At 35.8% G+C, this 14376-nt stretch overlaps 1 protein-coding gene across 3 annotated transcripts in view; it reads right to left on the bottom strand.

Annotated features, from left to right (window-relative positions):
* Positions 1-14376, bottom strand: part of LOC149805371 (bifunctional glutamate/proline--tRNA ligase-like) — a 128938-nt gene that overhangs the window by 64545 nt on the left and 50017 nt on the right. For 2 of the 3 annotated variants that reach the window (XM_089949767.1, XM_089949768.1), the window contains exons 18-22: positions 13507-13619; positions 11280-11391; positions 4428-4592; positions 2644-2874; positions 291-455 (exon numbers count right to left, since the gene is read on the bottom strand). In XM_089949767.1, the coding sequence (XP_089805893.1) occupies positions 291-455; positions 2644-2874; positions 4428-4592; positions 11280-11391; positions 13507-13619 (786 nt within the window). The remainder of the gene's footprint in view (positions 1-290; positions 456-2643; positions 2875-4427; positions 4593-11279; positions 11392-13506; positions 13620-14376) is intronic. The other variant, XM_089949769.1, reaches the window with a different exon arrangement.

The following is a 14376-nucleotide window of genomic DNA, read 5'->3' as shown; positions in this document are numbered from 1 at the left end:
AAAAGACTGAGCTTGTCACTGATCCTAATGATTTAACCCAGAAACCATATACCAAGTTTGATAAACATGTGCTCAAAGAATGCACTCATGTAATAACAACTAAAGGTCAAACAGATGGAGAATGGATGACACATGAGACAGGTGAGCTAATCATTAAGCAAACGAATGGATTTGACATTGTTAGGTAGCCTGCAGCACAACATGAAAGCAGACAGCAGTCACAGAAAAGCCAAAAGTCTTCTGAAAGCTCTACAAATGAAATAAATCTTAATAAATGGGCAGGTAATTACCTTTGTAGCTTTGCTAGCTTTAAGATCCCTGACTCTGTTTCCTTGTTCTTGGATTTTAGCATCCAGCTCCAATGGCATGTGGGTAGCAGTGGCACTCAAATGGGTGGCAACAACCTCCTGTTGCAGGCACTTCTCTGCAGCCTTACCCTTTCCACTCTGGGCCTTCTGCAAGACAGAAGTTAACAACACTTCATCAGCTAGCCAAACAGCTAACCATACACCCATAATGTCAAGTTTTATTTACTGTATCATATAAGACTCACTGTCTACATGACAGTGCCATTTATCCATTTGTTCTTACTGTGGCTATCACTATAAAAATAAAATTCCAAAACTCAACTTTATGAGGAATGGAAAGGGGTACTTTTACTAAACAACTGTGTGTCATCAGGCTATCATGTGGTTTACAATAATGATGTTCACCTATTTTAATGATTATTATGCCATGCTTCCAAAATCGTTTCAATTACAGTAGTTATTTGCAAATCAGAAGAATTTCTGCTCTGACAATACTGTGTTGCTTTTCATTAGGAGACACCCAGTATGTGGAAAACGATCATGTTACTGCCTTAAAAATTAAACGCCAACATATCATATACTGGCAAGAGACAAAACTACAGAATTCATACACCAAACAGAATGTCACCAGTCTTAATGTTCATATAGTAACTGTGCAGGAATGAAACACAAGGCAACAACTGTTAACAGCCTTCTCATTGTCAAATGGCTGCTGCCAAAATTACTATCTACCTTCATAATGAGTGACCTATTTTTTTCTGTTATTTCAAAGGCCATTTTTGTGGTTGTAAAGTATTAAACCTTTAACTTTTCAGTTACTACAAACTAAAGTAGCTATAAAAGATAATAAGAAGGCAGAGTATGACCAGATTAAAAGTTTTTAAAAAAAACTCAAGTACTGGTACTGTAAATTCATTTTTCATTCATAAAAAAAATTAAAACTAAGACCAATAGCAAGATATCCATGTGGTCCTGATATGGTTTACATAACTTAACAATAAGCAGGCCTATGAAGTATTATAAGAACACTCATAATCTACAATGATTTAAAACCCACCAGACCTTTGGATGAATGTGTGCAAAGTTTCATGGCAATCCTCCATGTAGTTTAAGATGATTAATGGTAACAAACTTGTGCTAATTGATGAACATCAGATGATGGAGAATCTGAGAATAGAGTTAGGGCTGATGTTATCAGAGTTATCTTGCAAGGCATAACTGCATCAATTTCCTGTTGTTTTATTAATATCCTTTTCTTGTTTGTTTCAAGTACTGATGATTAAAACAAGCCAGAAGTAAAGATACTTGTGTGATTTTGTTCATATGCCTGCAAACTTGCCTTAGCTTTAAATGTACAAGAGTTATAGACATTGTTAATCAATATCTTGAAGGTTTTTATACACAAAGTATAGAAAATCTTATGTCCTGTCTTAGCAGAAAAGTTGTACTGGGCTTTTTATTTCTTGTGACATAAATGGATGAGTGCTATAAAAACAATCTGCACACAAATTATCATACGTTCAAGATGCTATAGGAGACAGATATACATATACATCATTCCCTGAAATAAATGGAAATTCAAAAATATAAAAAAGCAAAAGAGCAAAGCTAATGAAAATCTTAATGTTGTCGGGCATACCACACACAATGATCTAGTCATCTTTCATTAATGCTGTCGGGCATACCACACAAACTTATCTAATCATCTTTCATTAATGCTGTCGGGCATACCACACACAAACACACACGCTGATCTAGTCATCTTTCATTAATGCTGTCAGGCATACCACACACTGATCTAGTCATCTTTCATTATTGCTGTCAGGCATACCACACACGAACGCACACACTGATCTAGTCATCTTTCATTAATAAAAAGGGTTTCATCATCTGATAAAAAAAATCAAAATTAAAAAGTGCAAGTTTTTAAATACTAGCAAATGCATGTGTGTTGCTTAAGATATAAGTGTTTAAGAGGTTTTTCACCTAAATGTGACTATATTGCCAAAGAAAGGCCCATAAACGGCTAAGAAAAGTCTATTAATATAGTGGCAATGGCCATCTTTTCAGAAAAAAAGAAAGACAGCTGAGTGTCAACAAGGAAGTGTTGATGAACAGCCATGTAAAAAAACAACAAATAAGCACAAAAAACTCTGGGGCGATATCACAAGTTCACTCTGACTTTAGCCTGGATGAGCTCGAAGACTGTCACTTCTTCACCTCTGTTTACAAATACTAATTAGGATCACCTCAATCTCTCAGAATTTCCTTGAAAAAAATATTTTCCTGAATGAATTCAGCCCAAATATGAATATACAGAGAAGTGATTTCCCACCTTGGGTGCTGCTGTGCTTTTGAGCTGCTGTACTCTGTCCTCCTGCATTTCAACTTTAGCCTTTAAATCTGTTGCTTTTATGGTAGTATCTGCCATACTGCTAGGGGATGTTGCTGTTACTTGAATATTAGTGGCACCTGTTTGAGATGATGGCTTCCAATCACTACCTGTTACAGCTTTATATTCAGCTTTCAGTTGCAGCAAAAGCTTCACGGCTTGATCAATCTGCTCCTGAAATTCATTGTATTACCAGTAATATGTATTCACTATATAGCCAATTCACTTGTCCATACCAATTGGGTAATTGATTGGGAAACAATTATATTGTCAGTGCTTGAAAATATATGGTTGACTACTTGTCCTGCATCAATATTACTCATCCTACCCTGTATATGATACTGAATCTGCTTCAAATTGCACTCATCAAGGATCATGTAAAATTACAAAAGAATACGTGGAATTTCTAAGCTCTAACAGTTACTGTACAACACAATTTAAAAATATTATTCCAAATATATATATATATATATATATATATATATATATATATATATATATATATATATATATATATATATATATATATATTTTGCCCATTGAGAATGCTTGTTGTTATTGTTCTAGGGTTTAACGCCATTTTTCAGCACAAGATAGGCTATACATGGTGGCCAGTATAACAGGTGGAGGAAGAACCCTGGAAAACCCAGGGAAGAACCACCAACCCACGTGAAGCTACTGGCAGGCTTTCCCACGTACCCACGCAAGCCGAGCCTTGGACTCGAACCCACGCAGACAGAGGTGAGATGGCAGTGATCCGGAACGGTGAGCGCTTTAGACCACTCAGCCACTCGGGGCCCCCATTGAGAATGCACTCAATGTCTTAGTGACCAAGACTAACAAAGGGTGTACTCAATTATCTCACTCTATTTGATTAGGGTTCTAACAGAATAAAGTGTCATCATTTCAATGTGCAATGAACATCATAAACATGATCTAATCATATAGTTAATATTGACTGAATGTATACAAACACTGACTGTACTTATGCTAAAACAAATACTGACACCATTACATTGAAAGATTAAATTTTTCATGCTTTAAATGCATCCCAAGAATAGAGATCTCAAATGGGCAATAATTTAATACTGAATTTATGAAATGGCTTCAGTAATGTCCAGCTTGTGAAAGCCTTTCTGCAAAGGCTTGAAAAAGCTGGATATTTTTCAATTCATAAAATAAATTCAACATTAAATCATTCCCATTTAAGATTATGTTTATCACGCAGTTTTTAATTTAATGGAAAAAGAGAAAGGAGAATAAATAATTTCACTCATTCCAACTTAGAAACTATACCTTTCATTTGTTGGGTGTAAAAAATAGTCCCTGGCTCTAGCAGTATTTTTTGCACAGTTCTATAACCAGTAACATTAATATTTTTAAACAATTTTAATTCAAAGAGTAACTGTCCTTCCAAATAAATAAAATATTTGACTCAGTCAACTTAACATTTGAACACAATGTCTATGTAAGTTAAGTATACTGTAACATATTTTGAGCAGAGTTTGGTTAGAGAAATGGCAAATGTGTAGTATCAGTTTTGTCACAAATATTCCAGTTGTACAATATTCATGTGATACAATGATCATGGATGCAGGTATTCCAGATGTACAGTAATGTATTTGTGGCCTGTAGAACATGAAAACATACAGCAGTCGCAGACAGGCCAAAAATCTTCTGAAAGCTCTACAAGTGAAATAAATCTTAATAAATGGGTAGGTAATTACCTTTGGAGCTTTGCTAGCTTTAAGTTCCCTGATTTTGTTTCCTTGTTCTTGGATTTTAGCATCCAGCTCCAATGGCATGTTGGCAGCAGTGTCACTCAAATGGGTGGCAACAACCTCCTGTTGCAGGCACTTCTCTGCAGCCTTACCCTTTCCACTCTGGGCCTTCTGCAAGACAGAAGTTAACAACACTTCATCAGCTAGACAATCATCTAACCATGCACTCACAATGTCAGGATTTATTTACTGTATCATATAAGACTCACTGTCCACATGACCATACCATTTTATATCCATTTCATATTGTGGCTATCACTATAAAAATAAAATGTCAAAACTCAACTTTATGAGGAACAGAAAGGGGTACTTATAGTGAACAACTTTGTGTCAGCAGGCTATCATGTGGTTTACAACAATAATGTTCACATATTTTAATGATTATTATGCCATGCTTCCAAAATCATTTCAATTTCAGTAGTTATTTGCAAATCAAAAGAATTTCTGCTCTTACAATACTGTGCTGCTTTTCATTAGGAGACACCCAGTATGTGGCAAACAATTATGTTACTGCCTTAAAAATTAAAAGGAAAAAGTCTTACATATTGGCAAGAGACAAAGGTAAAAAAAAGTAAAGCAAACAGAATCTATCATCAGTCAATGTTCATACAGTAACTATTGAGGAATGTGCGTGTAATTTGGCTTTTAGCGTAGCTATAACAATATTTCAGTCATATCGCTATGATGTCTGCAGCGTGACAGTTTATAGTGATGTCTAGCACTGGGGCATCATGCTGCAGACATGTAACATGATGTCCCACCCAGTCACATTATCCTGACACCAGACCAACCAGTCCTAACACTAATCTCTTAATGCTGAGTGCCAAGCGAGGCAGCTGTTAGTACCATTTTTGTAAGTCTTTGGTATGACTCGGCTGGGGATTGAACCACAACCTCCCGCATCAGTGGTGGATGCTCCAACTACTAGGCCACCGGAGCAGTCCTGTGAGGTGTATAAAGGGCTTTGATGTTATAGAGAGTGAAGTTGAGTAGTGATTTATTAAAATACCCATGTAGATGTGACCATACCTCCATAAGGAGTAGTAATTTAGTAAAACACACATGTAGAGATGACCATATCTCTAAGAGAAGTAGTGATTTAGTAAAACACCCATCTTGATTTATAAATTACTGCATTTGTATGAGAAAATATCAACAAGTTTTTTTTGGATGGAAACTGCATTACCTGTGGGAGTACAGTACCCATCCAAGAAGACAAGTTCATATTTTCCCATATTAATGCAGTAACCTTTTTATTATATATTCATTTTCTTATTCTACCTATGGCTGAATTTTTAAAAAAATGCACTACAATAAACAAAGTAATTAATTTATGCTGTATTCCAAAATAAATACACAACGATAGATTCATCACAACACAATAATTAATGCATATACGGTACAACCCAGCAACCTCTGAACTTAGTCGCGAGCTTAGTTTAAAAAAGAATGTTGTTCTGGTCTATTTAAAATTGAAATTTTTAGTCATATTGCGAATGAATGCGCTTGGATTTGGTTTCTAGGTTGATCCGACTCAATCCTGCTTTTCTGAGTATGACTGGATTATTGAGTCAATTCAGTGCAGTAAGGAGAATGAATTTCAACTGGAAACCTAGGCTACTCGAGATTCCAGTAGTTTTGGTGTGTATTTAGGTTTTGTAGGACATATTGACCAGATCTGAAGAGCTAAGGAAATTTAAGATGCATAAATGTAAGTAAAATATACTTACATTTAGTACTATTCTTATTACCAGCTAAAGAAAATATGTTTATTCCCTGTCACTTACATCTCACTGTTGAAGGGACCCCAGCTATGATCATACAGTGTATACTGTGTCTTCTATTGCTAGCCTAACATTGTATCCAAATAGTTACACTGGGAAAAATGAAAAGCAGCTGTTGTGCGACACTCTATTTACCCAGTGGAAATAATACTTTTTCATCGTCTTGGATTATTGGCTCTGAGGCTCTTATTTTCCTAACAAATTTTCAGTTCCATTTTTTTTCTCAATCCTAGTATTTTGACAGACTTGTAAAATGCTACATCTCTGAGAGATATGCAATAGCCCTTGGCCTCAATATGCTTTTTAAAGCTTGATTTTTTAGACCCTAGAGAGCAATGGTAATAGACTGAACCATTCTATTTTGAAAACAATATGAATATTCTCCTAAACAATTGTTTCAATGATCAAAACAGTATTTTCAATTACTGTGTCTCTCACGTTTGTTATTGACATTGTGAATGTGTCTTACATTCATTTGGTTGTTTGAAAGTTCATCCACATCATTAACTTTATCATCTCTACTTTCAAATGGACATAACAGCTACTTTAGTTTATTCACAAATTTAATCAGCCCAAACCTAAAGCATCTACTACAAGCGTGTATACGGTTTGTTTAGAAAATAGTTCCTAACACACAATATTATTTTTGGCACATGAGTCATGTGCACGTGCATACAATATGAGTATTCAGTATCATAAAATATTGCATGATTCTGACAATGTAAAGTTAACGGAGACAAATATGAGCATATAATAAATTACCATACCTTCATGGATTTGTGATTTAGTACAATACCCATGTAGATATGAATATACAGCCAACAGGAGTAGTGATTTAGTACAATACCCATGTAAATATGAACATATTTCCAAGAGGAGTTTTGAGTTAGTATACTATCATTGCAGAGAAGACCATACCACCAACAGGAGTAGTGATTTAGTACAATACCATGTAGATATGACCATACCTCCACAATGAGTAGTGATTTCTTAATACACCCATGCAGACATGACCATACATCCAGAAGGAGTAGTGATCTAGTAAAACACCCAGGCAGACATGACCATACCTCCAGCAGGAGTAGTGATCTAGTAAAACACCCATGTAGACATGAACATGCCTCCAGGAGGAGTAGTGATTTAGTAAAATACCCATGTAGACATGACCATACCTCCAGGAGGAGTAGTGATCTAGTAAAACACCCATGTATACATGACCATACCTCCAGGAGGAGTAGTGATTTAGCAAAACACACATGTAGACATGACCATACCTCCAGAAGGAGTAGTGATTTAGCAAAACACCCATGTAGACATGACCATACCTCCAGAAGGAGTAGTGATTTAGTAAAATACCCATGTAGACATGACCATACCTCCAGGAGGAGTAGTGATTTAGTAAAACACACATGTATACATGACCATACCTCCCCATGTAGACATGACCATAGCTCCAAAAGGAGTAGTGATTTAATAAAACACCCATGCAGACATGACCATAGCGCCAAAAGGAGTAGTGATTTAATAAAACACCCATGTAGACATGACCATAGCTACAAAATGAGTAGTGATTTAGTAAAACACTCATGCAGATATGACCATACCTCCAGGAGGAGTAGTGATTTAATAAAACAACCATGTAGACATGACCATAGCTCCAAAAGGAGTAAAAATTTAGTACAACACCCATGTAGATTTGAACATACCTCCAAATGGAGTAGTGATTTAGTAAAACACCCATGCAGATATGACCATACTGCCTACAGGAGTATGATTTAGTAAAACAACCATGTAGATTTGACTATATCTACAAGAGTAGGGATTTAGTAAAACACCCATGCAAATATGACTATACTGCCAACAGGAGTAGTGACTGAGTAAAACACCCATGTTGATATGACTATCTACAAGAGTACTGATTTAGTACAACACCCATGTAGATATGACTGTATCTACAAGAGTAGGGATTTAGTAAAACACCCATGTAGGTATGAAAATATCTACAAGATCAGCAATTTAGTTAACAAGCATGTAGATTTGACTATATCTACAAGAGTACTGATTTAGTAAAACGCCCATGTAGATATGAATATATCTACAAGAGTACTGATTTAGTACAACACCCATGTAGATATGACTGTATCTACAAGAGTACTGATTTAGTAAAACACCCATGTAGATATGAGAATATCTACAAGATCAGCGATTTAGTAAAACAAGCATGTAGATTTGACTATATCTACAAGAGTAGGGATTTAGTAAAACACCCATGTAGATACGACTATACTGCCAACAAGAGTACTGATTTAGTACAACACCCATGTAGATATGACTGTATCTACAAGAGTACTGATTTAGTACAACACCCATGTAGATATGACTACATCTACAAGATTAGCGATTTAGTAAAACAACCATGTAGATTTGACTATATCTACAAGAGTAGGGATTTAGTTAAACACCCATGTAGATATGACCATATTGCCAACAGAAGTGATTAGTAAAACACCTGTGTAGATATGACCATAGCTCCAACAGGAGTAGTGATTTAGTAAAACACCCATGTAGATATGACTATATCTACAAGAGTAGGGGTTTAGTAAAACACCCATGTAGATATGCTATATCTACAAGAATTGTGATTTAGTACAACACCCATGTAGATATGACTATATCTACAAGAATTGTGATTTAGTACAACACCCATGTAGATATGACTATATCTACAAGAGTAAGGGTTTAGTAAAACACCCATGTAGATATGACCATATCTACAAGAGTAGGGATTTAGTTAAACACACATGTAGATATGACCATATTGCCAACAGAAGTGATTAGTAAAACAACCTGTGTAGATATGACCATACCTCCAACAGGAGTAGTGATTTAGTACAACACCCATGTAGATATGACTATATGTACAAGAATTGTGATTTAGTAAAACACCCATGTAGATATGACTATATCTACAAGAGTAGGGATTTAGTTAAACACCCATGTAGATATGACGATATTGCCTACAGAAGTGATTAGTAAAACACCTGTGCAGATATGACCATACCTCCAACAGGAGTAGTGATTTAGTACAACACCCATGTAGATATGACTATATGTACAAGAATTGTGATTTAGTACAACACCCATGTAGATATGACTACATCTACAAGAATTGTGATTTAGTAACACCCATGTAGATATGACTATATGTACAAGAATTGTGATTTAGTACAACACCCATGTAGATATGACTATATCTACAAGAATTGTGATTTAGTACAACACCCATGTAGATATGACTATATGTACAAGAATTGTGATTTAGTACAACACCCATGTAGATATGACTATATCTACAAGAATTGTGATTTAGTACAACACCCATGTAGATATGACTATATGTACAAGAACTGTGATTTAGTACAACACCCATGTAGATATGACTATATCTACAAGAGTAAGGGTTTAGTAAAACACCCATGTAGATATGACTATATGTACAAGAATTGTGATTTAGTACAACACCCATGTAGATATGACTATATCTACAAGAATTGTGATTTAGTACAACACCAGTGTAGATATGACTATATCTACAAGAATTGTGATTTAGTACAACACCCATGTAGATATGACTATATCTACAAGAATTGTGATTTAGTACAACACCCATGTAGATATGACTATATCTACAAGAATTGTGATTTAGTACAACACCCATGTAGATATGACTATATGTACAAGAATTGTGATTTAGTACAACACCCATGTAGATATGACTATATCTACAAGAATTGTGATTTAGTACAACACCCATGTAGATATGACTATATCTACAAGAATTGTGATTTAGTACAACACCAGTGTAGATATGACTATATCTACAAGAATTGTGATTTAGTACAACACCCATGTAGATATGACTATATGTACAAGAATTGTGATTTAGTACAACACCCATGTAGATATGACTATATCTACAAGAGTAAGGGTTTAGTAAAACACCCATGTAGATATGACTATATGTACAAGAATTGTGATTTAGTACAACACCCATGTAGATATGACTATATCTACAAGAATTGTGATTTAGTACAACACCAGTGTAGATATGACTATATCTACAAGAATTGTGATTTAGTACAACACCCATGTAGATATGACTATATCTACAAGAATTGTGATTTAGTACAACACCAGTGTAGATACCATACCTCCAAGAGAAGTAGAGATTTAGTAAAATACCCAAATAGATATGACTATACTGCCAAAAGTAGTGATAACAAGATTATCAACACTGCTACCAACGATCAGCACCACTTATTTAAGACTAATTAGGTATCATACGTAAGTCTTCCAGCAAAATCAAATGTGTATAGTACCATTTGTTCAGGAAAAGTGGGTATAAATAAACAATCATGAAGATACCCTATGCCACTTCGGCTATCAATACTGAAGATATAGCAATAACACATTTTACAAGTTAATCACAATGGCCATGAAATGGGAGTTCTGATTAGCACCACTTTCATTTACGACCAAGAATCAAAACACTATTTAAAAATCTATAAAGGATATATGCTTTTTCTTAGCAGATATAAGGAAATATTTCACGTGTGAAGTGCAAACATTATATCAACATGAGTGGCAAAGTATCTTTGTCTATTAGAAAAAGTAAACAATGAACTGCATTTGAATATATTGAATGGTTGAAGTGGTTGCAGAGCTTTGATGATTATAAGAAGTGCAAACAGATGGGCAGACAGAAATGGTGATTACCATAAGACTCCCACACCTAAATGTGGGCACCTAAATAATAATAATAATAAGAAGAAGAATAAAAAGAATAATAATAATAATAATAATAATAATAAGAATAATAACATCAAAAAGTCCAAAAGTAATTAATATTCAAATCCACAGGGGATTAGAATATAGATGGGCATATGATTGGATAGACTCAGTAAGCTTGATAAACATGCTTTTCATTGTAGAACCATAAAGAAAAGTGGCATACCCCTTTGGTACTTCCTTCTTGCTTGTGTTTAGAACCAGATGTTGGCATTTCCTTTTGGTGGCCATCAGGAATGTTGATCAGAACACAAGGATTTGCTCTGCCAGTGTAACGACTGTTGATGGAAAAGAAACTACCATATTGTATGTATATTTTTGGGATATTTCCATTTTTTGTGCATTGTCAATCCAAAACAATCATTATAATTTAGTACAGAGAAAATTCTTTACTGAAAAATTTAGTTTCTGTCTGCAAAATAAAGTAAAATAACTAGAAGATTTACATGTTCCAATATTAAAAAAGTGTATGTAAATATGGTATACAAGGTACAAAAAAAAAAGTAAAAAAATGACTAAAAACTTTCCTCCTGTTTTTTAAACTAGGAAGATCTGGAGATGAAAACCTGGACTTAGGATGTTTGGGAGATGAAAACTGGGACTTGGGATGTTTGTCACCCTTTCTACGGCTCACTTGTTATGAAGGCTGTACACATCCTACCTTAAGGATACCAGTTAGGAGTGGTAGTGGAACCAAATCGGGGAAAGAGGTGAAGGTTCTGGAAGTCAAGCCAAGATCCCTCATTTATTGCAGAAAGAACACACACATCATCTAAGGTCTGACCATGGGGGAGTGATCAACAGAATTCCTACCTTCAAATGCTTGGGGGAAGGACCTATTCACCTTTCATGATAATTTCTTGCCAAATTAGATCCTGGGACCCCGGCATGGGCTTAGTGCTGTTGATCCCTCAAATCTTTTTAGATCACTATAAATTGGCCCTTCCATTTGCGTTTTCTTTAATGCTCTACCAAAACCCTTGATTTCTCCACAGTTGCATCTCTCCGTGATGTCATTAACATTGAGAGTGTATGCTCTGACGTCTTGGCAATGGTATCCAACAATCTCTTCAGTGCCACCAGAGACATTGAGAGCACCTTCAACAGACTAAAGGAGGAAACCAAAAATTATATCAGTGGGGAGCTATATTAACCAGTATATAAGTCTCGAGTTCTAAAACTGCAAGGGACATACGGAAAGTGACAGGCTCAGATCCCTGCTGACATTCCCATCTGAGTAGTTTCAGAGTCAAAAGCAGGGGACGTCAGGGATCAAATCGGTCAACAGACCCTTTTGAGAGTTTGTCAATGTTTTAGCTATCAAGGTGAGCTAGGACTATTCATTATTATCTCTGCTCATGATGGTAAGGGAAAGGACTAACCTGTTGTTTCTTTTTCCTTGGATAAAGAAAAAGATCATCCCCTCTCAATGCAGGAAGAGGCAAGTGGTGGCCACATTCCTTTTTCTTTAATTATGAGGCTGGAAGGGATGGGGATGGTCTTTGGTCTTCCTCATCTAGTAAATCATGGAGCCATTGGAAAATCAACCATGGTAACATGAGAGGAAAGGGAGATATGGCAAGAGCAATTCTCAGCACAGGTGGTGAGAGTCCTCAAACCCATGGGAGTTGAACAGTAATATTGAGAAAGGAGTCTGATCACCCTTTCCTGAACCTAGTGTGATCAAACCCTGGATCCCATTTCACAAAAGAACTAAACAGCAGCATCGGGGATCGCAGCATATTAAGTTGATCACTTTCCCATGACCAGAGGTCAAGAGTACCTAGTGCAATGACGGTGCCTAAACCCAATGCCCAACATGACCCATATTAATTGCCTAACCTACTGACAGGCATTTAATGACCTTAACATCTGCACATTGCCAATGAAGAAGGCTAAACTTTGCATCAAAAAGGCAGAACTCACTAATAGGATATGTAGACTTCCCTCCACCATTAAGTGCCAAGGATCCTTCCCTCACAGGACCTGACAACGTTCCTCTAAGGGTAAGAGATCCCACCCTTGTGAATGCAGGCAATTTCCATATCCTGGAAACAGCCATATACCTTCCCCTTAAATGAGTTCATGATTTCCCCACATCAGAAAGTTCTACAGACCCCTGCTAGGAATGGTGGAGTTTCACCCAGTGATGAAGAGGAAGATGCATGCCCCTTCCTCCTGTCATGATTGTATCAGTAACTTTCTAACATCTGTATATTCATGTAAAAGTAGTGCACACTAAGCAAACGCAGCCTTTTTTATGTCTGCAGTTATCCACACCTAGACACATTTAGAAAGATTGCAACAAAATACAAAAATAATGGGGATAAAAATGAATGACTTATAATGCAATCAAGTGTCCTTTCTATACTTTATAGTGACTGTCAGCTCACCTTACTGGCTCATAAGGCTGATCACAGATATAATATCCACGTCTTTGCAATTGGATTACCTCCCCTTTCTTCAATGTCTTCAAATGGGGATCACCCAACATCTCTACCTCTTTCTGAAAAATTCAAAATTACTGTTTAGTCTGTGTTCTTAGACAAAAAAATCACTCAAGCACAGACTATCTGCTGCATGATGATAGTCCAAACATTTAAACAACATGAAAATTAAATTAAAAATTCTAAAGTTTAACAGTTAGGCGAGTGCATGTGGATTTTATGCACTTTCCAATATTACTGAGTTTATTCTTGTTTCTTATAATTAGCCATCAACAAACTTTTGTCAAGGAACTTACTCTTGAACAAATATTATTCTGCAAAACTAATTTTTCTTAGAGCCACAATGACCTCAATCTTTGATCTTTTCACCCCTAAATCAATAGGATACTTCTTACCAAATGCAAGTCATTCACAATCTAGTAAAATATACTTGTTAAATACATGGTTGATAACTTAAATTTCTTTGCTGAAACCATATTTTTTCTATTACTCTGTGACTTTGACCAATGATCTTTCAAACATCAAATCAAAAATTGTCTGTCTCCCAAGTGCAAACCATGAACAAAATTTGGTTCACAATTGTAATATCCAGTTAATATCATTGTGCGGAAACCATTTTTCCTTCTTCCCATAAAAATAAATAATCGTGACCTTTGATCATTTTGACCGCCAAATCAGAGCGGGTTCTTCCTTACGCCTAAGAAGACCAAGTCATCCACAAAATTAGGCAAATGTACAACATCGTAGCTGCCAACAGCTGAAAAAGACTCAGCCATAACATACCATGTCACACAAGAAACACTATTTGGCACTTCC

This window comes from Sinohyriopsis cumingii, chromosome 2 (assembly GCF_028554795.1).
Source record: "Sinohyriopsis cumingii isolate HCF-2022 chromosome 2, ASM2855479v2, whole genome shotgun sequence".
Taxonomy (NCBI): domain Eukaryota; kingdom Metazoa; phylum Mollusca; class Bivalvia; order Unionida; family Unionidae; genus Sinohyriopsis; species Sinohyriopsis cumingii.
The sequence above is the reverse complement of the archived record's forward strand: the minus strand, read 5'-3'. Positions and strand labels throughout refer to the sequence as shown.